Genomic DNA, 27,622 nt, shown 5'->3' with positions numbered 1-27,622 from the left:
CAAATGTAAGCCCAATATTTGCGCTCGTTTGGTCTCCACCATCTCCTGAGGGGAATATTAACAAGTAATTCATTAACTGTGACTCTGTTTGGTGCTGGACAGGGTTTTTTTCCAGAACTTTTGACTAAAAATAGCTTCTTTTAAGACAAAAAGTTGAGGAGTGCAGTAAAAGTGAATTAAAACAGTAAACCAAAACAATGAGCCGAAAGAAGCTAAAACGCTCACTGGTGCTGGAGAATTGAGTGAGAATTCTCTGTGGATCAGTCACTCTGAGCGACACCACATTTAATGTTGTCATTTTTTCCCACTGCTAATATAAAAATATTATTTAGTGCAGCTTTAAAGTCAAATATTTAGCTTTTTTTATATGGTTCTGATGCTGATCGATTGAGCCCTTCTGTGGCAAGCAGAGTGCTTTAGGAAATATGGTTACATCAAGTTATCATGTCATAATTTTACTAGGCTCTAAAATGATGATTTCAGCCTGACTTAGGAGAACAAGAATAATCTACTTTGTAGTTGCACAAGCATTAAATCTTGACTGACATGCAAGTGAGCAGATGACCAAGCTTTCATTTTGGGGTGAACTATTCCTTTAATGGTGATGCCTGTATTACAGAAATACAACAGCATAACAGACCTCTGAGATCACAGCACAAGCTGCTATGGCAAAAATGACACAATTTCCCTTTTTTTCTTTTGATTTTTCATCCTTACAGAGCGTCCTGTGCAGTATGGTGAATATTTGTATGGTGCTGAAATAAGTATGGTTACATATATATAAGTACATTATGAGAATACAAGCGTGGTATGATACAGTACGACTGGAAATAGCAAGATACAAACAAAGAGTGAGGTATAAATACAGCCATGTATTGTCATAGGCTTCAGCTGACTAACGAGAACCAATCAAGAAATTCCAAATTTTGCCGCACAGGGTAAAAAGTGAGAGTGACAATTTTTTTTGTCACTAAAAATCTGGCTGTGAAAATTTATGAGCTATAAATTTGGATTACTCCACTACAAAAGGTTTCTATGCAGAACAAAAGAAATTAAATGTTAATATAACATTTTTTAATGTCAAATTTAATTTCAGTCAACCACATATTTGGTTAAAATAGCAGTACCTTTTACTAGCAGGGGTTAGTTTCTACATATGTACACACTACCAGCAAGAATATGCATATTTACAAGTGGGTAGCAGCATTTCAGAAACCATGGCTGATAAAAAACACTACTTTGAAGAAAAAAAAAAAAATCAGTCATGCCACTTAGACTTTTTGGAAGTTTCTTTTGTTTGTAGTTGAAGAAGCCCTGAAAAATTACCTCCTACTTGTTTCTGCCAAATAGAATTGATGGGATTGAGGTCAGCTGAGCGCTATTCGTAGTCGCAGAAGCCATTAAGAAAGAGAAAGAGGCGGCAAAAGAGAATGAAAGAGGGAACGGAAAACTTTGGAAAAGGTGAAATGTTAAGTACACAGAAAACAGAGAGGGACATAAAAGAAAGGGGAGACTGCACGTGTGTGTCTGCTGAACTCCCTGCAGTGATTATGTGTGTGTGGGTGAGACTGAAGAACTTTTTTTTTCTTGTGTGTGCACCACTGACATGTTACAGTGACTGTGTGCGGACCAAAATAAAACTGAACCACACCTATGACTGTGTGTGTGTGTGTGTGTGTGTGTGTGTGTGTGTGTGTTCTGTGATGAAATGAGAGTGGCTTTGAGTGTGTGACGTTAAGGTGCAGTGGTGCACACGGACCAGCAGGTGGGGCTGAGTGGCTCTAGAGGGCAGTGAGGCGGCCAGTGAGCGCCGCCTGGAGCTCAGAGGGGAGGAAGACTCCCAGCTCTGTGATGATGCCTCCTGTGATGAGCTGGTGAGGGGTCACGTCGAACGCCGGGTTCCACACCTCGATGCCTGCAATGAACAGTTAGGAATGAGTGACACTGTGGCGATACTCTAGATCAGTTTGTTACGGTTTAATTGCACAAAACAACAGAAATATGACAAAAAAATAAACAAAACAAGTTGTGCAGGTGAGATTAAGAAAACCCCGTGGTTTATAAGGAATCTCACCTCAATAAGCAAAATAAGCAAACAGTAGCGTAATCAAGAAAGGTAAAAAAAAAAAAAGAGCAACAACAAAGGGTCAATAAGCAAACTTAAAACAAGCAACGTAAATCAAGCAAAAACAGAAAATATATATAAATAAATGAGGATTACTTTAGCTATAATAAAGAGTTAATAAACATTTTTGATGATCCAAACTAGATTTAGACATTTTATATTGCAAAAAGACTGAATATGACTCTTCCAACTTTGAGTTTCATCAACCAGGACTCCAAAGAAATATATTGTCCAATTTGTGTACTCCCAAGTGTACAGACTTTCTTGGGAGCAACAATGGATTGTAACTTTTTCAGCAAGAGACTAACATAGTGCTACCTCAGAAACTACCGATACAGAGGGTGAAGCTAACACACCTAGCCATGCTACAGCTGCTGCTGACTTAGCAGCTATGGGTAAGTTCACATGAGAGAAGAGCTGAAAATATTAAAAGAATCATCTCAAGTGAAACTCAGTTTTATGCAATACATGTAGTTCCTGCTTCGTCTTTCTTACAGTCAAGTGGTCCTTGGCCTAAAAAACACTAAAGACCCTCTGCTTTAAGCTAACAAAGTTATTCTACTTATGACCCCTTGGCCTAGGTTTATTATAGTATGTATTGTACTGTACCCAGCACTGCAACGTGAGTGACTTTCTCATCTCAGATTATTTTTTCCTGGGTTGGGAACAAGTGGTGTATGGGATCTTTTAACACATCTCTGCTGGCTTGGCTTGAAGTGGTTTAACTTTCAGGCTGTTCTTTTGATTTTGCTTGGCTTCTACCGCTTTAAGCAGCGGTGGTTATTCAAACATGTCATTGAATCGTCACTGAACGATGACGAAGTCCATCTAACGTCACCGCAACCCACTTGGAGGTGGTTGAGCGTGCTTTGACCCAACTCAGGAGATAGTTGTTCTTGGGCAACCAGCACGACTCGGCACATTATAACTCGTAATGGAAATGCAAAAAAAACACGTCATGGTTTGGCTCAACACAAAAAAAGTGCCAATGGAAAAGCCGTCATAGTTCGTCACTCAGTACTTCCAGACTTCATTATTCTATCTGTGGCAGCCACAAACTTAAATCTTAAAAAATGGGTCACTAATACATAGTTTATTTTAGGGATGCACTGAATATTCGGTAACTGAATATATTCGGCCGAATATTGCAAAAAACCGCACATTCGGTATTCGGTGGAATAAGTTAAAAGCAAGGCCGAATAATAGCAGCGTGTTTTGATAACGCAATCAAACAGCGTGCCATGACGCTCGGAGTAAAATGTCGGCAGTGTGGCGCCCGTCACTGCACTCGCATTTGCGTCTAAAAATAGTTTTGAAATAGTTTTCAAATACGGCGCCCATCGGTTTACCGGTGACGGAGAAGTCGGCTCCAATAACATCCTCTTCTTGGCGTCATGACTGCCCAGAAGTACCTGAACAGCCGAGCCAGCCGAAAACAGGTAGCCTATGTAACGTGTCAGAGGAGAAACGAGCCGTTCACGGCCCACAAACCTAACCGCACTTTAGGGACTGTTCTTTACTTATGAAGGGACTGTTCTTTACTTATGAAGGGGAGGAGGGTGGCTGGTTGATTCTTATTTTATTTATTTATTTTATTTTGATCCTCCCTATGTTCATCACTTATTGATGCTGTTTTTGAAGTATGAATAAGTCAATAAGTAATTTATTCCATTGAAATATCATTGATGTATTATAGAAAAGTGATTTTATCTTTTTATAAATGGCAAAAGGCACATCTGCCTCATTTTCGCTGTGGTATCCTGATACTACTCAGAACCATGATATTTTCATTGGTATCCTACAGTGGGATTCAATTTTGGTACCGTGACAACACGAATCTGGAGGGGGTTCATCTGCAAAAACAAATAAAAAACTAAATAACGATATTTGCTATTCGGTACTCGGTATTTGGCCAAGCGTTTAATAATATTCGGCTTCGGCATTGGCCACAAATTTTCATTTCGGTGCATCCCTAGTTTATTTTTTTTAAAAAGGTGTAATAATTTCCTAAAACAGCTGGGCACTTGGTTATTTTTTTTTAGCAAATCACTCAAGCAGGAGTAAACAGTGCACCACATTGGACTGAATGCTCCAGTGAGTATTTACAGCTGCAGGAGGGTGTATGTGGGACTGACTCTAAGTAAGATACAGTGCCTCTGTTTATGGTGATGAAGAAGAACATGTCACCCAGTGCAACTGTGTGTCTTACTAATGCCATTTTAATAGTTGTTAGCCTCCATGGCACAGAGGAATATCCTAAATTAGGCTTTACTTTCAGAGGCAATACTTGTTAGTGTCATCAGTTCATTTTCTTTTAATGGGATTTACTGACTGTAAGACAAAAAAAGTAAAATAATGGCCTTATAATAATAATAATAAAAAAAAAGTCAGCTCTATGATTTTATTTTAAATTACCGTTGAGAAGAAAGACCAATGAAGTGTGTGAGAATAAAGTTTAAGAAAGAGGGAAGCATAATGTACGAGCACACATCCTCTTCTCAGGGGGCCAGTGTGCTCATTAAATGTGTGCTTTAATTACTGTGATGTCACCGAGCACCTCTCTGCTCTGGCAACATAATTAGAGATCAAATGACTCAATTCAGTGCTAATAAACTCACTGAAAACACACTTGCAACGTCCGCTTCTATGAACTCATTGACTCTGTGAGGGCTCAGTGAATCCTGCTAAGCCAATGAGGGCTTTTTAAAAACACCCTTCTGAACACATTTTGTAGATCTGCTATTCTGCAGACTGCCATGGGGGACTTACCCACAAATCATAGCAATCCAATGTCAAAAACAATGGCCTGGGGCAGAGTCCCAAATCAAATGACAAAGATATATGTGTAATATTTTTACATCTAAAATCACTATTATCAAGCCGCAATTCCTTTTATTTTTAACGCCAATGTCAAAAGTTGAACCTTTGCCCCCATCGTCACATTCATCACCAACATGAAGGACTCCAGCGGTGAAACTTTACAGCCTGAGGATCAGGTGGCAGCCTACATCGAGTTTAAGACACCAAGAGGATCCTTTTGAGGTTTTGTGGTGGTGGAACGAGCATGCTAAAATATATTTTTAATATATTTTTTAATCTGGCGGTGATTGCACGGAATGTTTTTGCCATTCCAGGATCGAACGCAGCCAGTGAAAGAGACTTTTCCTCTGCTGGATTTGTAATTCAAGAACTAAGATCCCAGCTTAATGCGAGTGACTGTAGCCTGTGTGTATTTAATCACTGGTGTGGGTCTGGTTGCGGGACTCTTCTTAATGGATGGGTGCGGCTTTAACTTAGATATAATGACGGGTAAGGGGCTGTTTCAGGTTTTCATAAATGGACCAGTGCAGGACTTTGGCCTGAGGCACCCTGGTGGCACAGTTATACTTGACTTTTGGCCCATGGGCCACATTAGGGTGCTGGTTTAGGTTAGGGGACTGCAAATACCAAAAGGCATCTGGAAGGCTCTGGCTCAGGTTATTGTTTTACTCCCAGCACACTACCATATAGAAAATATGGGGTGAGGTTTACAAGTCAAAAAGGCGGTGTGAACAAGTATATAAGAAAACTGGATCAAACAGAACAATATAATGAAAACTGTGAGAAAGATTAATGGTGTTAAAGAATTGAAAATGTCAGTCCAATAATAACGCTTTCATTTGGCTCCCCCTAGTGGCCAATTCAGGGTGCCGGCCAGGTTAGGGGTCAGGCCTGCTGACCGTTTTCTAATTCACAATGAAAATAAATGGATATTTTTGTAGTTTGAATGTAAAGATGCAAGAGTGCATAATAACGCTTCAAAATAGAGCTTGTTTGTCAAAAAAAAAAGTGCCAGGGGAGGATTCCTCAGAGCCTCCGACAGAAGGCCGGCTAAACTTTAATGTCCTCAAATCCTAGAAATGCCCCTGCTTCATTCTGCCTTTTATTGTTATTTCATTTTATCTGATAAATATTATTAAGGTTTGTTTATTAACTGGCCCCTGGCCTCCTGTCATTTTGCAAAAGTGGCCCCCATGTAAAGCAAGTCAAGTATCCCTGACCTAGAGGTGAAGTACAACAATTCTGGTTTGAATGTGGCCTGGGACCTTTGTTATCTGTCATTCCACGTTTCTATCACCACTCATTTTGTGTCATCTCTCTACTGTCACTGTCTAATGAGGACATCAAACAAATTCTCCAAAAAACAAACCAACAAAAGAAATGATGGTGGGCAGGGGAAATTCAAAAAATCCCTCAAAAGAGATAGCAGCAAGAGCTTTGTAAGATCGTAGCCCAACATTTTACTGGCCCCAATTATGCCTCTGTACAGGTAACGTGATTTCACAAAGTGCTGTTCCCTTCCTCATACAGCATTCAGAACACTTGCAGCCTCTTTAACTCTGGCACTTACACTGCAAGTGACGTCAATTAAAGTCTGTGAGGGTTCAGTGCTTAGGGCTTAGGGCGGACTTTGGAACTGGGCCATGCTCATCCATCTCTCCAAAGCCTGAATGCTTTCCCCATCACTCTCAGTACACTGCTGAGCTCCCAGTTTGTACCTGTTCTCTTAAACCTTTTAAAAACAACATTTGTGACCTCTCCCCCGCATATAACCCCCCCAACATCCCACACTTCTTACCCGGGGCAGCAATGGGGACTCCATTTATACTGGTGAGTTCCTCAGGGGGGCGCACTTCAATGATGATGTCCCTGCCGCTCTCCAGGCTCAAGTCGCATGACGTGCTGGGTGCGGCCACATAGAAGGGAATCCCATGATGCTTTGCAGCAATGGCAAGCTGGTATGTGCCCACCTTGTTGGCGGTGTCACCGTTGGCAACCACCCTGTCTGCGCCCACCACCACAGCTAAGAGAGGGAGAACACAATTGGAAAATGACTGCTAAGAAAAGAGGAAGATTTGAATATAAGGAAGAAGAGACACAAACACACACCTGTGATGTCCATTTCTCTCATGGTGAGGGCTGCCATGCTGTCTGTAATAAGTGTGGCAGGGATTCCCTCTGCTACCGCCTCATACGCCGTCAGTCTGGACCCCTGGTTGTACGGCCTCGTCTCTGTGCAGTACACACGCTTCAGCCTGCCCAGCGCGTGCAGGCTTCGCACCACGCCTACACACAAGCACGAGTCATTATTACAGTTACAGTGCCATAAGTATTTTAACAATCACCCTCTTTTCCCATTCACACCCATAGCTCCAGTCTTACCAAGCGCAGTCCCGTATCCAGCTGTGGCCAGCGAGCCGGTGTTGCAGTGTGTGAGGATGGTCACAGAGTCCCTCGGAACACCGGAGAGGATGTGCTGGGCACCATAGTTACCAATCTTCCTGTTGTCATTGACGTCACGCTCCAGCATGTCTTCGATCCAGGCAATTACACTGTAGGAGGGGGGCCACAAGAGGTGGGAATTGAGAAGAGGCTCCGTCTGCCACTGTGGACTCAACGAGTCCATCAAGTCTGTAGTTACAATATGCCTGCATGTTTCTGTTTGTCCCAACTTCAGTGTCTCCATTCATCTAATTCATAATGTGAGGTTTTTACCTTATCCCTATCTCACTGCTCCTACTGTAGCTGTATCGCATTTCTCCTGACATCCTTATCTTTCCTTCACTAACAGTATCAGTCAGTTATATAATTGTAGCCACTGATCTCAGTCATCTGTTGCATAAAGTGTACACTGGTCAACTCACAACAAGTTTCAAGACCCATGTGTCCGTGCGAGGTTATTCATCCCACTACTCCTCCAGTATCACTCCTCAGCACAAACTATGCCCATTGCACTGTAGGACCTAACAGTTTCATAGTGAAACATAACTAAGATGACCCATCACCTCTGCTGCACTGTGACTTTCAGCTACAGATTCATCACCCAGCAGCACTTCTACTGCTTATGATGGGAGGAAAGGGAGTTCTGAGTAGTTTCAATGGGCTATATTCACGAATATGTGCATAGAAATATTCTCACCTTGCCCAAAAAATACATAAGCAAAAAAAATAAAACCCCTGGCGGGTGAAGTGAATGGTATTGTTCATTTTGTTACAATGCATTGTTCTGCTGAGCAACCTTTGGGTCCTGGCTTTCATGGCCCCGTCAACAGGACAATGCATCATGCCACACCACAGAAACGGCTCAGCAATCGCCCAAGGAACGTCACAGAGAGCTCAAGGCTTTGACCTAGCTTCCTAATTCCCAAGATCCTTATCTGATTGAGAAATCGCGGGATGTGCTGGTACCCAGCCTCACAACCTACTGGATTCAAAGGATCTGCTGCCAATGCCCTGGTGCCAGACACCACAGGACGACTCCCAGTGGTCCTGTGTCCGAACCAAGATAGGTGAGAGCCAAGTCCGATCCACCAGGGGAGGCCCCACCATGGATCGCAGGTGCCTCTGGCGTACTGGCACTTCCAAAAATGCTCGTGCAGATTGGGATCTGGGAAATTCTGAGGCCAGGTCGATGCCTTGAGCTCTTTGTCATGTCCCTCAGACCATTCCTGAGCAGTTTTTGCAGTTTGGCATGGTGCATTGTCCTGCTAGGGGCCACTGCCACTGCCAGGAAGTGCTGCTGCCATGAGGGGGTGGTGCTTGGTCTGCAACGGCATTTGGGTGGGTGGAGTGCATCCACATGAACGCCAGGAACCAAAGTTTCCCAGCAGAACATTACCGTTGGATTAATGACACATGTACACCGTCCAATTTTTGTTACCAACATGTAAGTGAATCAGAATCATTTCAGATTGACAGAGGCATGCCCACTATTTGCAACTGACATACTGTCATGCCCAGATTTCTCTATATAAGGAAATATGTTTGTCTGGGGGTGTATCAGGGAGACAGCAGTGCTGTTTTCGGTCTGGCCCAGGTCTCTGCTAACTCTTGTGTTTCACACTGTGATTGCTATACACTAATTTATGGCCGTCATTACAAACATCATTATCACTACGACAAAGGCTTGGCTTCAATCTCATTGTGGTGCTCGTAATACAAATTAAAAGGACTCCATCTGTGTGTTTTTAGTGCATCAAAAATTAGTAATAAATAAATTACCGGCCAACTGTTTCACTGATAATAGAGTTGCTGCAGGATTGATGTTTATTTGTAGGCCATCACAGACATGGTGATTTTTCCATTGGATTTGGGATTATTGCAGAAAATAAGCTCTGTGGTTTACGATACTTAAAAGTGTTATTCAGCAAGATAATCTTCCCAAATGACGTCACTTTTATGATTTTCAAAGTGTAAATGCAATCACCAGGAGTAAATAGCTAATAAATTAACTACACTAGGTCGCATGACTCAAAAGTCGCCACCACAACAAGGCTGTAAAGCTGTGTTGAGCATGATGACGTATGTAGTCTTATTTGGGCACTGTTAGCAACTGTCTTTTTTAAGACATGTACAGGCATTAAACTTTCACATTGGGGTATTTACTGACAGATCTGATATCGCAGAACAAAACGTGAAGGTCTCTTAGGCTTTTATTAACTACAGACCTTATTTCAGACATCTTAAAACCCATTCAAAAAACCTACTGACTTCAAGACGAGGGAACCGGGAGTGCTAAAATGCTAACTCACCTACATTTGTATCCCTCTTGCTTATTCTTTTTATGCCTTTATCATGGTGTAGATTGTATTTTAGTTGAAATATTCTAGTTATGACATAAATTGATGAATTGATACTCATTAAATAAATTTGGCCAATGCATTAGTAAATAAATGGTTTTAAATACTGCTGCCTATTAAAGCCTTTTTAAATTAATACAGTGTTAATATGCGATTCCTTTAGTTAAAAGGTGTCTTTACATTTTCTACGACAGCTGGACCTTCAGCATTAGTGTGTACACATGGTCTGGGGCAGTTCTAAATTTGTTCCCAGAGTCCAAAAAAATTCAGCTAAGAAAATATTAATGTACCCTGGATTTTTGCATAAAACATTCGTATGCACGGTTTAAGCACAGATTTGTGTGCACGCACTGTTTGTGAATGAGGTCCAATCTCTGGAAACAAGTATCGATCCAACTTTTTATTTTGGATTCTGATCCCTCAACTGTGAAATTCTGACTCCCACTCCAGCACCAGTGCTTTATTCAAATTTAAAATCTGCATACCTCTGCATCAAACTTAGTTGAACTGTTATATTATCTAGCATGATAACATGGGGGATTGTTCTGGCATGGAGTCAAGTGCACGCTGTGAATGAATGACTGTAAATGGCACAAACACTGGCTTTTTTTAATAACACTGATGAAGACACTGTATCAAATGTAGACAGCAAAGCATCTGGTCAAACCTGATCTGCTTGGTGTATTGTCCCAACCTGACCACCACTATCCACCTGGATGCTATTTTTCCATCAACACTAACATCTCTCTTAACACGTTCTGCTTCTTTCCCGCTCGCCTGCATGTGTAGCTTTTAACTACAGTCCTGTTAACCCAATTAATACTGTAAAAATAACACTACTCGGGATTTCTTTATCACACTGACACTTACTCTGCACAGACAAGTACGGTATCCCAATTTTCACATTTTATATGATCTGATAACTTTCACAGCTTTTTCAAGAAGACACCTGCAGCTGGTGTTGAACAACGTCGTGCTGCAGTAGCAGTTCAGAAGTCGGGATCTTCTCAATTCACAGAATAAGTTTTACTGATATGACAGAGCAGGAGAACCATATGCTCGTTGTTTGGTGAAGGAGTTTTGCCTTAAAAGGTGTCCTGTGGCGTTTTCTTTCTGTTTACATTCACTGAAACTCACTGTTTGTATCCTTGAGGCTAAACAAACGTTTTTCCAGCACAAATGCGTTATCTTCCTGATAAAACACTTTCAAAGCTGTTTTTTTTTTGTTTGTTTGAAGCCAGCATTGTTTACATCCATGTTTACTTGCTAACGGTTTTTTCTTCCCTGCTCAACTGCCACCGAGATCAGTGGAAAATTGTGAAACCATTGGGAGGATTGTTTGACACCCGCATGCATGGTCCTTATGCTCAAAAGATAATTAAACAGGAGCCCACTCACAAAAACATGGCTCCATTGCACTACTAGTGATCGAAACAGAGTACTTCTAACTAAACAATTGGTTAAAGCAAAATTAGACTACCGTGCACACAGGCAAGCAAATCAAGATATTGGTCAGAACTGAGGTAGGGTGGCTGAGAAAAAAACATTAACTTGTGCTCTGAACAGGGTTCATATTAACCAACCAGGGGGCGCATGGGGAAAAAAAAATCACAATATTCCTTATTTGTGACAATTTACTTAAATACAAAACGTGGCAGAACAAATCTGCAGTTAAAGGTTAGGTTCACATTTTTGAAGTCTATCTCCAAACAATGCTCAATGTCCACTTTAAGATTTACTGGCACCTGTAACCATTCTTCCTGTCCGTACCGGCCCTGAAGAAATCCCTCCAAGTGTCATTTCAATAGAGAGGTGAAGTCCCGCCTCTACTGGTGTCTCCCATGGGAAAATATATACGGTAATCAACACAAGAAACAAATAACTTCTTGATCCAGTCTGAACTGTGCCATGAATTACACATGTGATGTTTTATCACTTTAAAAGATAATTTAGCAAGTGGAGACAGTCACAGTTTGTGGTACATTTATGCGAAACTGCTCAGTGAACCATATCTCTTGTCTCGCACAATATACGTATTGTACTAGGTAATTCAAGTCCATTCCACACACAAATGTAACATAATCTTGCCTGATGTGTTTAATCCAGTAACTCCTGGTCTTTAAAAAAAATCAGCCTGGAAGTGAAAGAACGAGCAAGATTCACATTGCTCATGCCAGTTCATTCCAGTATGAAGCAAAAAGGCATTGTATCTTAAGCCAGAGAAAAAACTGTGATGTCACCTACGACCTTTGCAGCATATTTATTACGTATTTTCATAGTTTTACACTTCAGCAGTTTCACAACGAACTGTGACTTTCTTGACTTGCAAAATTATCTTTAAAATTGACAAACATCATGAGTGTAATTCATGGCACAGTTCATACAGGACTTATTTGTCTCTTGTCATTGACTACTGGACATATCTTTCCCAAAAATGGTCCCATGGTGGTCCACTGGACGAGGAGGGACTTCCCGTTTCTATTTAAGTGTTGGGAACAACTACGGGTCCATGGTTTGTTTAGAAAATGCTTTTCAAAGTTTAGCCAAAGCTAACATGATCTCAGCAGCCAGACATATCAGGTGGGCATCCTCCATAGTTGCTGCCCTTTTAGTGCAAAATGTCCCTCTTTGTGTTTATTCCCCGAGCTCCAGCCAAGGGAGAGTAACAAGAAGAGAGAATGAAGTTGTTACAACACAGCAACTTTTGACGATACCCATTTGATTTACAACAAACTGCTTAAGCCTCACATTAGCTTTGGTTAAACTTTGACATGTGTTTTTGTCCCCCATCACTCACATTAAAATCTCATTAGGGAAGGGTCTGTGAGTGCTGCTATCCTTAATCAGCGTTTCAGTGAATCAGAACACCACAAAACAACTGACAAACACTGAATACATGCAGCTGCCTGGTGGGTAACCTGAGGCTGCATCTCTCACCTTTCTCTGAGCTGCTCCGAGTTCTTCTCCATGCTCTCATTCTCAGCAAACTCCATCAGCTCGCGGGCGGCCCGGCCCATGTTGACGGCGGTGGGGCGAGCTGAGGTCAGGTGGCACAGGGACTCTCTGATGAAGGTCACAGGGTCATCACCCCCGGCGCCTGCCCGCAACTCCACAGCCAGGCTGAGGCAGCCGACGATGGCGATGGCCGGTGCGCCCCGCACCTGGAGGCGGGGAAGGAAGAGGAAAGTCAGCATCACATTGTGGTGCTCCTCTTTGGTTTCTATGCCAACTTCAGACAGCTGTCTCCATGAGGATTATTAATCTCTTCCCGCCACAGAGTTGTAAATGTGTGATCACTGAGCCAAAAGTTGTCACAGCAGCTTTGACTGAGATGATATCATCTGATAAATATCTGTCTCAGAGTCATTTCTTTCTCTGTACCATTAGACTCCATTATCATGACATCACCCTCTGCTTATGGTACATTCCTTCACTATGACACAGGATCAAACGTGTGTGTCTAACCGGGGAAGACAAAAGAGTGAATATCTGCTCAGCCCTGAGAAGTGAACATCTGAAAATGTCTCCAGCTGTTACAAAACTTGAACACCATGCAAGTATCTGAACGCCTCTCCATGTCAGGGCTTCAGGTATATGGAGGGAGAAATGAGCTGGAGGTGTCACTGAGTGCAGCGCAAAGACCCAAACGCGAACAAAAACCCTGGCAAAGGTCATTAATAATTCATCAATAATCTCTCCCAAAGAAAGAGGAGGAGGGGGTGCATATTTCATGGGTGGGTGGCTGTGTGCAGATGCCTAGTTTGTCGCGCTTGCACATGATAATGTGAAAACTATATATAAAGGGTGGTCGTGGGGGGGGGTGGCGGGTGCTGCAGGTGCATCCAAAACAAAAATACAGGCCGACAGCGGGAGCACGGTGGCGAGCATATGGCAACACACGCGGGCAGCGGTGGGAGCACAAAAGACCCGAGCAGGGAAAAAAGAGCCATGCACGACGGGGATAAATGCACAAGCAGCGGGCATCTGGGAAGTGGGAGAGAGTGAGGAGGGGTGGAGAGGGGGAAGAAAGGAGCTCCGTACCTTCATGGACTTGATGGCCTCGTAAGCGTCCTGCACCGAGCGGATCTCATCGTAAGCGGTCTGGTGTGGCAGCAGCAGCTGGTTGAGGATCTGCAGAGACCCGGCCCGGTAGCGGATCGCTTCCAGCGTCATGACCGAAGAGCGAGGCGGGATTGTGGGAGAAATAACACGGATAGACCGGTTGCGGGCGGGTGCGCGCACACGCACTCACTCACACACACACACACACACACACACACACTCTCTCTGTCACACACACTTTCACTCACTCACACACACACACACACACACACACTGAGCGGAGACACGTTGAAGTGACCGCGGCCTGGCTGTCGGCAGTCCCGGGAGCCGTCGCAAAGAGGAGCAAAGTGCAGCAGGAGGAAGAGGAAGAGGAGAAGGAGGTGCGGGCGGGACGGAGTAAAGAGAGGAGAAGGTCTGCTGTGATGCACGGGAGGAGAGATAAGGAGAGGAGTGAGAGAAGGGCTGGAAACCTTCACACACTGACAGACAAGCAGGGAGGCAGACACGGAACCACGTGTTCAGCCGAGCAGGAAGCCCTCGCGTCTGTGTCCACGCCCACCAAAGTCTCGCGGGTTGTCCAATTTTTCCAAGACTCTCCTCTTGTGTTGCTGCGCACCATCCCCCCTCTCATCTTTTCCCCCTTTGTCAGGGGAAATTTCACATTCAAACACGTTATTAGCATAACACCAAAGCCCCAAAGCTTCCCCCCAACAACAGCAAGCATTGTCTGGGAGAGGAATCTATTTTTGTCTCAGGTTTCATTATTTCACACTCTGTCTTTTAGTTACATTTTACACTTAACTAAGCAGCATTTTCCTCTAAAATATATGTTTTTGAAACCCACTATGATTAAAGTATTAAAGGGGAAACCCGTCTCCTTGTCACATAGTGTGCTTGTATATTTCATGGTGACAAAATACAGAAATTACCACCAAATTACACCAGATGTTGAAAGTTTAATATTAAAGGTCCAGTGTGTAGGATTTAAAGAGAAATATATTGGCAGAAATTGAATATAATACAACAAGTATATTTTCTTTAGTGTATAATGATCTGAAAATAAGAATTGTTGTGTTTATGTCATCCTAGAATGAGCCATTTAATCTGCATAGGGAGTGGATCCTCATCTACGGTGATCGCCATGTCGCACTGTATGTTTCTACAGTAGCCCACTACGGACAAACCAAACACTGGCTCTACATAGTGCCATTTACAACTTTGTGTTGGCCACTATAGTTAGCAACCCCTCCGTGATGAGTGTTGGGAACAAAAATGCTGCATTTATTTAAAAAAAAAAAAAAATTTTAACGTGAAACTGCTTTTTCAGTATTTTTACCTGTTTAACCCTTTGAAACCTGACAGCAAATTTGTTTGGTTTCTTTCAAAAACATGGGAAGAAGGCAACAAAAGAAGAAATGAGCAAGAAATTGGTAAAAAGAGAAAATTAAAAACAAGCAAATTAGTTAAAAACAAACAAACAAGGAAATGACCTGGAAAAAGGGCTTAAAAATTATGATAATTCTGTGACATAATTTTAAATATATAATAATGATAATTATATAGCTTTTCCCCTACCTATTTAAAAAAAATAATTTTCTAAATCTATTCATTTTTTTGCAATTTGTCGAACATTTCTTACCAAGTTGCTCGTTGCCATTCCCCCATGTTTTTGGAAGAAATCGCACCAATGTACTCAGAGTTCAAAGATTTAAAAACCTGTTAAAGGCCTCTGAAAAAAGATGTTGGGTTAATCACCAGACATGTTATTTATTTATTTATTCATTTATTTTTTGGGGAGAGGATCCGACCTTTGCGGATACTTATAGATAAAAAAACGACTGGCCAGCTGACTCAGTGTAAAAGTACAGGCAGGCAGTCAAAAAATGCATCCGAGGCACTCTGACTGTAGTCAGAAATCCTTTTAACTAATCATTTATGAAAGCAGCACAGTACCTTCATGGACTTGCTGGCCTCATAAGCGTCCTGCACCAAGTGGATCTCATCGTAAGCGGTCTGGTTCATTTAGGAATTTTAACTACAGTCAGAGAGTCTCAGATGCATTTTTGGACTGCCTGCCTGTACTATGGACTTTTACACTGAGTGACTCTTTGCCCCATCCTTGACAAACTACCCAGAGCCTTCACCCAGTACAGCACTCTCTATTTTTTACTCATCATCAGTGACCTCTGTGGATAATTTGGCTCCTGGTAAAAACCTTCTGAGCAATGAACACTGAAAGAATCCTAACCAGGAGAAGTTTCAGCTGGTTGCAATCTGCAATCCTCACCACTAGATGCCACTAATCACCCTACATCTTAAACATTGCTCCTTAAAATATGCACGAACAAACACTCCAAACAAAGAGGACTTCCAGATGCAGACACCTGCATCTCTGTGAAAGTTTCCCCTGGGGACTTGCAGGACATGTACGCACTTCTTGGCAGTTTGGGTGGGGTACGCTGTATGGAAAGCTTTGCCAACACCTACCACAGATGCAGATCATTTAAAAATTCATTGTACTTAATCGTGTTTTACAGACCGCAAGCACAAGTAATCTTAATTTTCTGTGGCAGACTTCTGAAACATGTTTTTGAAAAAAACAACACATATGATGTTTTCTTACTATTAATTTAGTGGATAAAACTGTTTAAAAGGCACAGGGTCTGAGCTAAAATGCTGATCAGAGCTCAGTTTGAATGGGAGAAATCTGGTCAGGATTCTTCCGCTCAGTGAAGACACAACCGCAGAGCTGGTTCACCATTTTATTCATGTTAACACCGACCTCATACAGAAGATAATAAAGCCTAAACAATAAGGCCTTCATACATTCCCCGTTGGAGCTTCACAAATCATCATGACTTACACGTAAAAATAGAGACAGAGCATAATATGCTGTATATTTACTGTATACAAATATTACATTTATAATGATTGCCCTTTCATGACTTAACAGATTAAAAAAAAAAGTCATATGTTTAAGAGTAGTGCTTTCCCAAGCCCAGATTAATACATGTACTGCAGCAGATCAGGACAGAAATATCAACAATAATGACAAACAATCCACCAAACTTTCTCCTTTCAAAATGGAGTGTAGCCAGATTACAGAGTAGGGTCATACAGAGAGGAGAGCCAAACCACATTAAAAAAAACACAGAGACGGAGAAGGAGTGTGTGTGGTGTGTGTGTGAGTGTGTGTGTGGTGTCTTGTAAATGCGAGAAAGGAGTGTGAGTCACCAGCAGGACAAACTTTAACAATATGTCCCTCTCCTCAGGTCCTGACCATCCAACCACCACACTGAATGCTGATGAGCACATTGCCATGACAACAGGACAGCCTCTAAGGCCACGAGGTTATTCGAGCAGTGGGGTGATGTTGCAGGGGTGTGTGTGTATGTTTGGGGTGACACGGGGTTAAAGGTTTTGGAGTTAAAAAAACAAAGGGGTGCAGCTCAGTTGCTGTTTCTGTGCGAGCCTTTAACCACATTAAAACCTGCAAACACTGCAACACGGGTTTCGTGGTCATGTTCAGTCTTCACTTTGTAAATCAGAAAAGAAAGATTCTGTTAAAGTTAGAAATCTGCTTGTTCAAGCTCATGCACAGCACATCACATTTAGTTCACATCACAGGCAGTCCCTCAAAAAACAAAATATGCTGCTGTGTTTAAGTTAAATTTTTTGTACATCTGAAACATTTTGATGATTGATCGATTCAATAATTATATCGCTTGAGTCATTTTTCAAGCCAAAACACCAAAGATTCCCTATATCCAGCTTCTAAATTCTGGGAATTTCTTGCTTTGCTTTGTCTCGTGTGAAAGTAAACTGAATATTTTCGGGTTTTAGAGTGTCAGTCTGACAAAACAAGACATATGAAGACTTGGGTTTTAGGAAACTGTAAGACATTTTCTGTTTTCTGGCATTCTATAAACCAAATAATCTATAGTCCTTGTTTTTGAACATTTTCAGGCAGCCATTGGTTTCCTTTCATTTCCATACAGTATGAAATTTGCTTGAGTTGTTTAATCCACTAAGTCTGCATTTAATTTCTGTCAGTTACATTATCTTAATATTCACCATTATTGCAGATTTTAATCAAATAAATTTAAATTTAAACTACAATACTGCATAATGCCCTTGGGATGTGTTTGGCAAACAAGTTTCAACAGTGTGTTTGCTGATTTTTATTCCGCACTTAAATAAAATAAAAACTAATGGCTGCCTGGAACAGCAAGTAAAATACATCAGATCTGAAACTGTGCTGCATACTACTGAAAAACTGTTGGTGACAATGTTAAGTGCATGACTTGTAGTTAAGGAGCTAAATGTTGCATACACACTGGTATGGTGCTTTTAAAGCTGGAGTAGGCAGTTTAATTTTGGCGTTATTGGGCAAAAATCCCATAATAAACTTTGAGCATATTGTGATTTAAGTGGAGTGAGAGAAAACTAGACTTCTGCACTTCCTCTTGGCTCTGTTTTCAGGCCTATCAAAGGTCATTTTAGGGAGACGGTGTTCTTATTGACTGCTCAATGAATACACATGCACGTGCGTGTCCCTTTAGACGATTAAAGCCTGATTCATAGCGGAGAGTCCTGCAGAGAACGTTGCTATTCCAGCATTGACAACAACTGCCTACCCTGCAAAGCAGCCCAAACAAAGCAAGAAGGACTTTTTTGACAAAAACAGTCTAAAAAAGAGTCCAGCAATAAAAGTAATAAAACATGTCAATATAGCCGAAGTATTTCAGAGATGGGGAGAAAATATTTCTAATTGTTTAGCCTGCTGCTAACCACAACCAAAGGCTCACGGCTGTGGCGTCAATTTCTAACATCAGCTAACATCAGAGCCTCAAATCATAGTGTGTCCTCCATCTCACTGACTGCCACCACAGAACACCTTCCCAGGAGGAGAGCAGGCGACAGCTCCAGAGACAGACTTCCGGTTAGCGCCTGCAGCAAACCAAATACAGCCAGCACAAACCTCAGCCTCAGGACAGACAGCCATACTCCACCCTGGGTCAGCAAACGTTTGTTGTTGACGTTACACAGGTTAAACCTGGCGCTGCTGCAGGCCACCAGCCAACTGTAACACCCTGGAGCTGGGGGGTTTGCGCTGGCTGAATTTGAGCCAATACAGCCGCCCACCGAAGGCCCTTCTTCCAAGCTGGTGTCCGCTCTGCTCCAAGAGAAGTAGTCCATAGTGGCACGGAGCGAGGAGGAGGGACCCTAAGGTTGCTAGCAGCTAATTCTTGTGGGTGAATGACCTGCGGGCAACCGTACAATGAAATAATTAATTAAATAAAGTGGTGTAGGGGAAACACTGGGCTAATGTATGAAGTGTGGTTGGCCTGTGGTTGTCTGGTGGGAGGGGCTTGGGAAAGAGGGGGGTGGGCTGCCCTTTCCAGATTTCTGCCTACCCCAGCTTCAAGAGTCCCCCCATTATTAAACTAAAGGTTATCATGTCACTATAAGCAGTAACCTGCTCCACTGCCCTGTCCATCAGTATCAGATGATCAAAAGCTCCATAACATGCCACTTACAGAGACTCAGAAGACATCCTCTCCTGATAGAGGAGTGGGGGGAAGGGGTGTTACATAAAAATCAACACAGACTATGGAGGGCCGCATCAGGCCAACTTTAACCAGGATTATTTGCTAATGGGCAGTGGGTGGATTAGAGCAAACACATGATTTGCTGCTGTGTCACGTGACCAAAAAAAACTATTAGTGGAGTTAAAAGACATGATCCACATCGAAGAGTCAAAATAAAACATACAGCGAGGCTCATTTAAAGTAGTCTGCTACATCCTGGCCGCACGCAATCTACGAGGATCAACGCAATCTGCTGTCGCCTGGTTAGCAGGTTGTCAAACACACAGAGGAAACATCTGTCCTGAGTATGAAACAGAACAGAATACATGACACGTGTCACGTCACTGTTTATGTACATCTAGTGTTGTTGTGGCAAAAGCGTTAATTTAAGGGCATTTGTCAAACATCTTACGAGGCTTTAGAGGATTCGTCTGACTTTTGTCCCCTTGACTTTATGGTCAGAATAAGTGTTAAGCAGAGAGGAATGACAAGGATGCCTATGACAGGGATGTCTATGGGGGTACAGAAATAGAAATGAGCAATTACCCAGCCGTACTGACACATATTGGGTTGTCTTCCTGTGGGCAGACTATTCAGCATCCACCGCGCTGCCACTGGAGAGCTCAGCGGGACAGAATCTGGTTTTGTAAACTGCATATGCCAAAAAATCTGTGGAAAATAGCAGCAAGCTGACGCAGCAGCTGTTAATTATTTTCTAATCGACAGCATAATAAGCTTAATATTGTTTAAGAGTTTAAAGGAAATCCAAGTGGAGCAGCCTATTACTCATGACTCTGAATAATCTATGAATGTACGCGATGGAATTAGTGCGAGGAACGTGGAGATGGAGACGACAACAAAGAAGAAACAGCTGATGAAGAAGAGGCAATCCTTTTGCAGAGCTAAGCTTCTACCACATTCATGGCACGCTGCTAACACCCCCTCTCCCCAGCCCCAAAGGCGACTCCATGTCTGATCTAGTCGTCTCCTTGGTGACACAAACACTAATCCCTCATTATGGGATGTAGGCTGCGGCGCCCCGAAGCCCCGTTTTTTTTATTCCCATATCACACCACTCCAAACGGAGCAGATTACTGTAATCTGGGAACACTGGAGCAGACAGATTAGATTAAGCTCATTACACACATAAAATATGGGAAAAAGGGGTTAAAAACACCTCGGTTCGTCGGTTAAACACACTTCAGAGCACGCACACACATGCACACATATTTTTTGGTCATCTGCGGACACCAAAAAACTCTGAGCTGGTGCCAAATGTAAAGTCTTCTGACGGATCTCTTTACCAACAATTGTCAAAGGAAAGACGGGAATAAAAAAACAATTAACAGCGCACAGGTAAGGTCTTTAGAGTCAGCTTTCTCTGGTGTTTAAGTGCAAATAAGCCTGCTTCTCCCTTTACACATTTTAATGCTTGCTTTAATTTCTTTGTCCTTTTGTAGTCACAGGTTTCTTTTTAATTACTGTGGCAAGCGACAAACCACACGTGACACAAGTTATATGATCAACTGTCAGAGTTATCCAGTTGGTTCATGCAGTTGTCAAGGACATGAGGATCGTGCTAAAGGTGCTTAAAGTACCCACTGTAGTGTTTGTATATGAGTGTGTATGAGAAAGAGGGAGAGAGAGAGAGATGATATAACAGTACTCCAGCCAAGTCTCCACTGCCTTAACACTCCTCTCATCCTGTGCGTTTTCTTTTCAGCGATTCCAACTGAAGCAGGGAGAGAAAAGGAGTATATTACATTCAACATATGCACACACACATCATGATAAAACTTCTGCTCATACTGACAGTATACAGCAACCCTTACCTCATTCTCTACCATCTTCAGCCTGCCCAGTGCATCCTTGGCAGCATCCTATAAAAAGAGAGAGAAGACTTTACACAATAAGACCCAACATGCACACACACAATAACACACACACACACACACACACACACACAAGTGTTCTCTGTACAGCTGTACTCACCCTGTTGCCTTGGCTGGAATACTTCTTCACGGAGTCAGCATACCCTTGGCAGGAGCGCCGCAACACATTTTCATACTCTGTACACACGGAGAAAGGAAATGTGGGTGTTTGAGAGGTTGAGACATGAACTCAGGGGCATAATTTATGTGAGGGGGGACAGAGGGGACATGTCCCTTGCACTGTTTTAGAAGTCAGTATTGGATTCCTCCAAAAACGCATTACATCTGAAAATAGTTATGGAAGTTGGATGGTATTTGTGTTTTATAAGTTGTAGGATACATAGTGAAAGAATGGAGAGAATGGAAATGAAAAACTAAAAAGAATTTTAAAACCTGACTTTTAAAAAGTGGTGGCTGGAGTGTCGAGATTAAACATTGTAAGGCCCCGATCACAAAGAAAGAGTTTTGTAATCTCCAGGTTTTATGAGAGTCTTATGGAATGTAAGGGCAATTCAACATTATATCTGAAATCAAAATGGGAAGACGAATTAGAAGTGGAAATTACATCAGATGAATGGTATGACGTGTGAACTCCGGCATACTTCCACTAGCTCACAACAATGGAGGGTGTTCAATTGGAAAAACTCGGTTCGGTTTTTTATTACACTTAAGATCCAAAGTAAAAGATTATCAACACCTCAGCCATGTTGGAGACAATGTGGTTCCTTAAATGCACATCATACACATATTTTTGGAGTTGTGTAAAAGTGAAATCATTCTGGGAGGATGTACACTCAGTTTTGACCAAGGTGCTTAGATATAAGATTCCAAAAACGTGTTACTTTGTACTTGGGACACATTGCACCAGTGGTACAGATGGAGGATCGCTGTTTGGCTAAGGTACGTCTTACAACTTCTAGGAAAGCCATTACTAGAAACTGGTACAAACTTGAATCTCCTACCCAGAACCAGTGGCTGGACGTCATAAAGGAAATAAGGACAATGGAAAAACTGACTCATGTACTACATGTGAGGGAAGGCTTGTTAGAGAAAAGATGGCAGAAGTGGACAGTTTATTTAGAAAAAGTATAAGGATACTGCCACATTGTATGTGAGCACTTTTTTCAGGAAGGCAATTACTGGAAGGGGAAAAAATGTCTTTCTTTATTAAGCACATTTCTTTTCTCTTTTTCTCTTTCCTTTTTTTTTTTTAACTTTACTTTGCTTTTATTATGTTCAATTATAGTATCTACTCAGGTGATTTTGTACTGAGCAAAAAAACGCCTGTTGCACCTTTCTATTGTTGCCAGGCAACCACAGACTCACCTCCTTATTCTAACCTTCCTGTGTAATCAATTTACACTTTATTTATTGTATTGAATTTATTTTATCTAGTTCCTAAAATGTTCAGGCAGAGGGTACTTGCTGTAGCTCTGGTCGAGGGTGAGAGGCTGGTTGCACACAGGGAAACGGAGATCTGTGTGGGTACATGAGACCCTAATAAGAAGGGTGGATCATGGAGAGTACCACCAGTTGGTCCAGGAGCTTCTCCTCCATGATGGCTGTTTACAGGCATATTTTAGGATGCCTCGGGGGCAGTTTGACAACCTGGTGTATATTGTCAGGCCATATAGCTCTGGGTATCCAGCAACTGCTACCAACAGTTTCTCCTCCTCTGTTTACCAACTGTAAAATTGTTGTCGTGACCACCACCGCAGAAGGCCCGCCTCTCAAAACATCCGATTGGACAATGAGAAAAAGATTGCGAAAAAAGAGATATTGTGTGGCGTTTTTCCGCTTTGAGTTGAAGTTTTTTCAACTCGAGGAGTCCAGAGCGCTTCAGCAAAAACGCCAGGCACTCAGAGTGCAGAAACACAAGGCGCATCACAACTCAAAAACAGCGAGCAAAAAGCTTCGTTCCCATTGAAAACAATGACAAAAAGGCGCCTCCAGCTACTAAAATGTTTTCTGTGTGATCAGAGCCAGAAGATACATTTTGAAATCTTATGTTCCATCCAGTTTAATGGAGTTAAAAATTAGTTTTTAATATATCACATGCATACTGCCATGAAAAAATGCATTGTACTCCTCACTTTATACATTTTGCTTTATTGCACCACCTTTATTGTGCTTAGTTTCTTAAACAATGTGAGGGCTTAAATGTGCCGACATAACCTCATATATTGCCTTGTGTAAAAGTAACTTCTTTTATAAAGGTGTCTTTGTGAAATCTTGTGCCTATGACAGCTTTGTACTTAAAAGCCTCGAGGCTCTAGTTTTATAATAAATACATAATTTCATTTGCATATTGCTGTGGGGTGTAGGGCAGATATCAGGGCGAATTTGTATTTAATCCAAGCACGAGGAGATGAAGTAAGTACTCCCACCATATCCAGTGTGGTTTTATTCTGCACTTTTTTACCTATGGGGTCAGTCAGAATATCAATCAATGCACCCCCACTCTCCCAAAAATGAAAATTCCACCCCTGCATATACTTACATATGTTGGTAAAGTGCAAGTTCTTATGTATTCTGTGTGTGTGTTACCTGTCAGCAGAGCAGAAGAGCCTCGCTCCAGCTGTGCTTTCTGCCACTGCAGTCTGCGTGTGACCTCTTTGTATTGATGGACGAGGTCGGCTGGGGGATCCCGTCGCGCCTTTTCGTACTCTGCAATCTGAGAGACAGCGTAATGACTGGCGAGACTTTGGTGCCTTCAGGGCATCACACACATTAGAGAAGTGGATGCTGTGGATGGGCTTAGACCACACAAACACACACCAATACCTTTCTATCCAGCCGCTCCCTGTCATAGTTGAGGATACTGAAGCTGTGGAGTTTGTACTGTGGAGGAGAGCTGCTGGGATGACTGCTCTTGCTGCCCACTTCATGTCTGGGTTTAGACCGAGGAGATGGAGCCTGATTCAAACAAACACACACACACTGATCTGACCCGACATTATCAATACGTTTTTGTGTCAATGGTGTTAGCTTCTGTAACTCCTGCATGTAAGCCTTTACATGCAGGAGTTACATTGCAAAGGAGGCTGCAGGATGACAGCACATTAATAACTGACTGAAGGCCGGTTATGCTTGAGACAAACTAGTTTGTACAACGTGTCGTCCAACCAGGTCTTAAGTGTGTTTAAAGAAATACCTCACCCACAGAATGACACTTTGTAGATCAGTTACTCACCCTGTGTTACACTGACTTTGTTTAAACATTTTGTTGTTCATGCATGTCTCCACAGTGAACAAAGAATCCAAAAAATAAGGCAACATTCTTCATGAATTGAAGTAATTAGGGTCCGCCTTTAACAACAGCAAAACTACAACAAAATATCTGCTTACAAACTGGTGCAGTATAATCCAAGTCTCTTTTTATCCAGTTGAATGATCAGTACTTTCCAAACCTGCCTGAGCATGTGCATGAGACTTTGATTATGCTGCACAAATTGTGTGAGACTGTGTTGTTCTGATATAGTTTCGCGGCTGTTCTGCTATAAAGTGTGGACCCTGATTATTTCAATTCATGAAGAACGTTCTCTGCTTTTGGATTCTTTGTGGAGGCATGTAAGAAAAACACATAATCAAAGTAACATGTGGCAAGTCATTGATACACAAAATGGTCATTTTGCAGGTGAAGGAGTCTATTTGTTTAAAGCTATTACAGTCATAGCTGAAGGTGAGGCGAGGGCCTGCTGTCACAAGTCAAGTTCCCATCTAAATATAGTGCAACTTTTAACCAAATTTCCAAAGAATGGGCAAAAGAAAATGTGACTTCATGAATGCATGTTTCCATGCACTACAGTTAAGTCAATATTAGGGGTTAGACCATTGAGATAAACAGCTGGTGGTGTCAGTTCCTTGGTCAAGTGCAATTAAATCATTGCAGAACAAGAGCATGTAACAAGCTGTTGAGTTAAAAGAGCCACAGTCAAATGCCAAAGGAATGAAACCGGTGTAGAAAACATAATGGCAATATGGCATTTGTTTGTTTCATGTATTAATTTGAGGAACGTTACAGTCTCCTCCACATAGATCACACTTATCACCTGCCTGAACTTCACGGGCAAATAAGATGCATGCTGTATGCGAGTCTGTTTCCACTGTACTTTGTTACATTTTACTTTATTTATTTATCTGTGTATGTATATTCAACAGGTGCCATAAATTGTTACATACAGATCAGCAAAAGATGTAATGTTTTCAGAGTGTCTAGTTAAAGCTAATACAGCCCCCCCGTCTCTGATGTTATGCGTGTTTTGTTTTGTTTTGTTTTAAATTGATACACCAACTTTTCCAGCTTAAGCCTTTTTAAAATTCCTGGCGTTTCCACTATAACCATTAACATGGGGACTATGTTGCAGACTTTTGAACAATCTGTCCTTGACGGCATTTACAGTGTTGCATTTGGATCAAGCTTGCAGGGACAACGCCGGGCTATAAAACCATTCTGACATAGTGGCCAAACAGTGGCATTACAACTCTCTGGTCCACTGTGTGACGCAAAACGCTTTTTCCCATACACTTACATTGTGAAAGAGACATCTGTAAATCAATGGATAAACTTTTCTGAGCGTCACAACCCCTGCAAAATGACTCCTTTTACTATCACATATTGATCCATGTGGTCCAATAACACTTATAAAGTCTAAAAGAGCTGCATGATTAAATAATTTATTCCTATTTAAGTCAGTGGAGCACTAAACCAGAATTTAGCTGCTTGGCCAGCGAAAGTTTCTAGTGCACTTGCTTTTGATCCAACTATGCAGAGGCAGAGCGGAACATTTGAGTTGTTTTACACATGGAAGGTTAACATTTTTGGCTTCATGTGCCACTGAGCAACTTTCACAGAAATGAACAGTGCCCCACCTTCAATGTTTTATCCAGTTGTCTTTACACATACATGACTTGAACACATAAAACAAGAAGTACTTGTGTGAAAAATGATAAAAGAGATCTTGAGAGAGACGTTAAAATCCTGCATACTCTAAAACCTTGCCAGATTAAAATGTTACAAAATGTTATCAGATGTAGCCCCTCCCCAAATTCTTATGTCGGAAAGGTGTAAGGATGTGGCACAGATTCCTAGATGACTGATACACAATGCAGATTTCGGTGCCTCATTTAGGTGCCAGATAGTGTGCATAGCAAGCGTGCAGTCGAAAGGGATAGAGAGAATGTGTGTGTGTGTGTGTGTGTGTGTGTGATGATGACGCGTGACAGTGAGGCTGCAGTGACCAGAACAGGAAGTATGAAGTTAAAAATAGCCATGTAGTGTGTGTACATATGAGGCTATTTGTCAGTGAATGAATTCTATAACTCTTCAAGACCCAAGACAAGTTCCCATGTCTTGCTCGCCACTTGCTGATAAAAGTGAAGGACGTTAGCCCAGAGGGCAAAGTTAGCTTAAGAATGGAACCTGACCGGGCTCACTCAAGGTGGACTGTTATGGTGGACCAGCTATTGTCATTGTAGCAACAGTCTCAGCTGCTCCTACACAGATAATGGCGACATTTCCAGCTGCTGAGTCTTTCCTAAGTTAGTGAGACCATTATGATCCCAACTCAAAATTTATTTTGCTGTTGTTTGCACTGTAACTTTTTTTTTAGTGTTAAAAAAGCCTAATTTAGGACTTCCGGTACAGCTCATGGAGTAGTCAGACGCACCTGAGACCACGCTCCCGAGAAAAGTTATTATTTTCCCACTAAAAACTCGTTTACTAAATTTTGAGTGGCACCTTTGTTAGATGAGTGGGAAGAGACTCACAAGAGGCCAAAAAAGAGAAGAAGAAATGTCTAAAAATCAAGAAAAAGGCAGCATAGGGGTGAAGGCGAAAGCTAATGTTAGCAACCTGGAGGCACGGTGTGTTAGCAGCGGCATGGAGGACACCCCGGAGGGTGAAACCAGTGTGAACTCGAACGACTTGATGGCGGCGATTAAGGACCTTAAATCTGATTTGACGAAAGGTAACGACTCCCTGCGGCAAGAAATCAACCACATGAGCCAAGAAATTAATGGCAAACTTGATAACTTAACAAAAGAGGTGCAAAGTTTGTCCGGCCGCGTTGACGAAGCGGAGACCCGAGTGGGGCGTATGGAGGACTGGGCGGCGGAGGTAAATGTGGTGCTCTCTGCCTTTGCCAAACAGCAAAAGATTCTTCAAGCTAAAGTGACGGACCTGGAGTCCCGATCTAGAAGAAACAACATCCGCATATTTGGAGTGGCAGAAGGTGAGGAGGGAGATTCGGTACCCCATTTCATCACTACTCCTTAAGCGTGAGCTACCGCTAC

The 27,622-nt window shown here is 42.1% G+C and overlaps 2 protein-coding genes across 2 annotated transcripts in view; both read right to left on the bottom strand.

Moving 5' to 3' along the window:
- Positions 1 to 1,658: 1,658 nt before the first annotated feature.
- On the bottom strand, positions 1,659 to 14,333 carry mri1 (methylthioribose-1-phosphate isomerase 1). Its single transcript, XM_049567516.1, has 6 exons — positions 13,786 to 14,333; positions 12,682 to 12,905; positions 7,328 to 7,497; positions 7,055 to 7,231; positions 6,744 to 6,968; positions 1,659 to 1,915 (listed from the first exon to the last, which is right to left on the bottom strand). Exons 1-6 carry the CDS (start codon positions 13,915 to 13,917, stop codon positions 1,782 to 1,784), a joined length of 1,062 nt encoding a protein of 353 aa, XP_049423473.1. The 5' UTR covers positions 13,918 to 14,333; the 3' UTR covers positions 1,659 to 1,781.
- A 2,227-nt stretch (positions 14,334 to 16,560) lies between these two features.
- cc2d1a (coiled-coil and C2 domain containing 1A) overlaps positions 16,561 to 27,622 on the bottom strand; it is a 31,027-nt gene continuing 19,965 nt past the window's right edge. The window contains exons 24-28 of the mRNA XM_049567504.1: positions 24,113 to 24,244; positions 23,876 to 24,002; positions 21,390 to 21,466; positions 21,230 to 21,277; positions 16,561 to 21,129 (exon numbers count right to left, since the gene is read on the bottom strand). Of these exons, the coding sequence (XP_049423461.1) occupies positions 21,097 to 21,129; positions 21,230 to 21,277; positions 21,390 to 21,466; positions 23,876 to 24,002; positions 24,113 to 24,244 (417 nt within the window). The 3' untranslated portion in view covers positions 16,561 to 21,096. The remainder of the gene's footprint in view (positions 21,130 to 21,229; positions 21,278 to 21,389; positions 21,467 to 23,875; positions 24,003 to 24,112; positions 24,245 to 27,622) is intronic.

This window comes from Epinephelus fuscoguttatus, linkage group LG3 (genome assembly GCF_011397635.1).
Source record: "Epinephelus fuscoguttatus linkage group LG3, E.fuscoguttatus.final_Chr_v1".
Classification (NCBI taxonomy): domain Eukaryota; kingdom Metazoa; phylum Chordata; class Actinopteri; order Perciformes; family Serranidae; genus Epinephelus; species Epinephelus fuscoguttatus.
The sequence above is the reverse complement of the archived record's forward strand: the minus strand, read 5'-3'. Positions and strand labels throughout refer to the sequence as shown.

What these genes read in the sequence shown, in the direction of transcription:
- mri1 (XM_049567516.1), bottom strand. Translation starts at nt 13,917, where the DNA reads ATGACGCTGGAAGCGATCCGCTACCGGGCCGGGTCTCTGCAGATCCTC. An exon ending in AGGCCATCAAGTCCATGAAG is followed by an intron (nt 12,906 to 13,785) that starts GTACGGAGCTCC and finishes CCCCGCCTCCAG; the next exon opens with GTGCGGGGCGCACCGGCCAT. An exon ending in AGTCCCCATTGCTGCCCCGG is followed by an intron (nt 1,916 to 6,743) that starts GTAAGAAGTGTG and finishes TGTTCATTGCAG; the next exon opens with GCATCGAGGTGTGGAACCCG.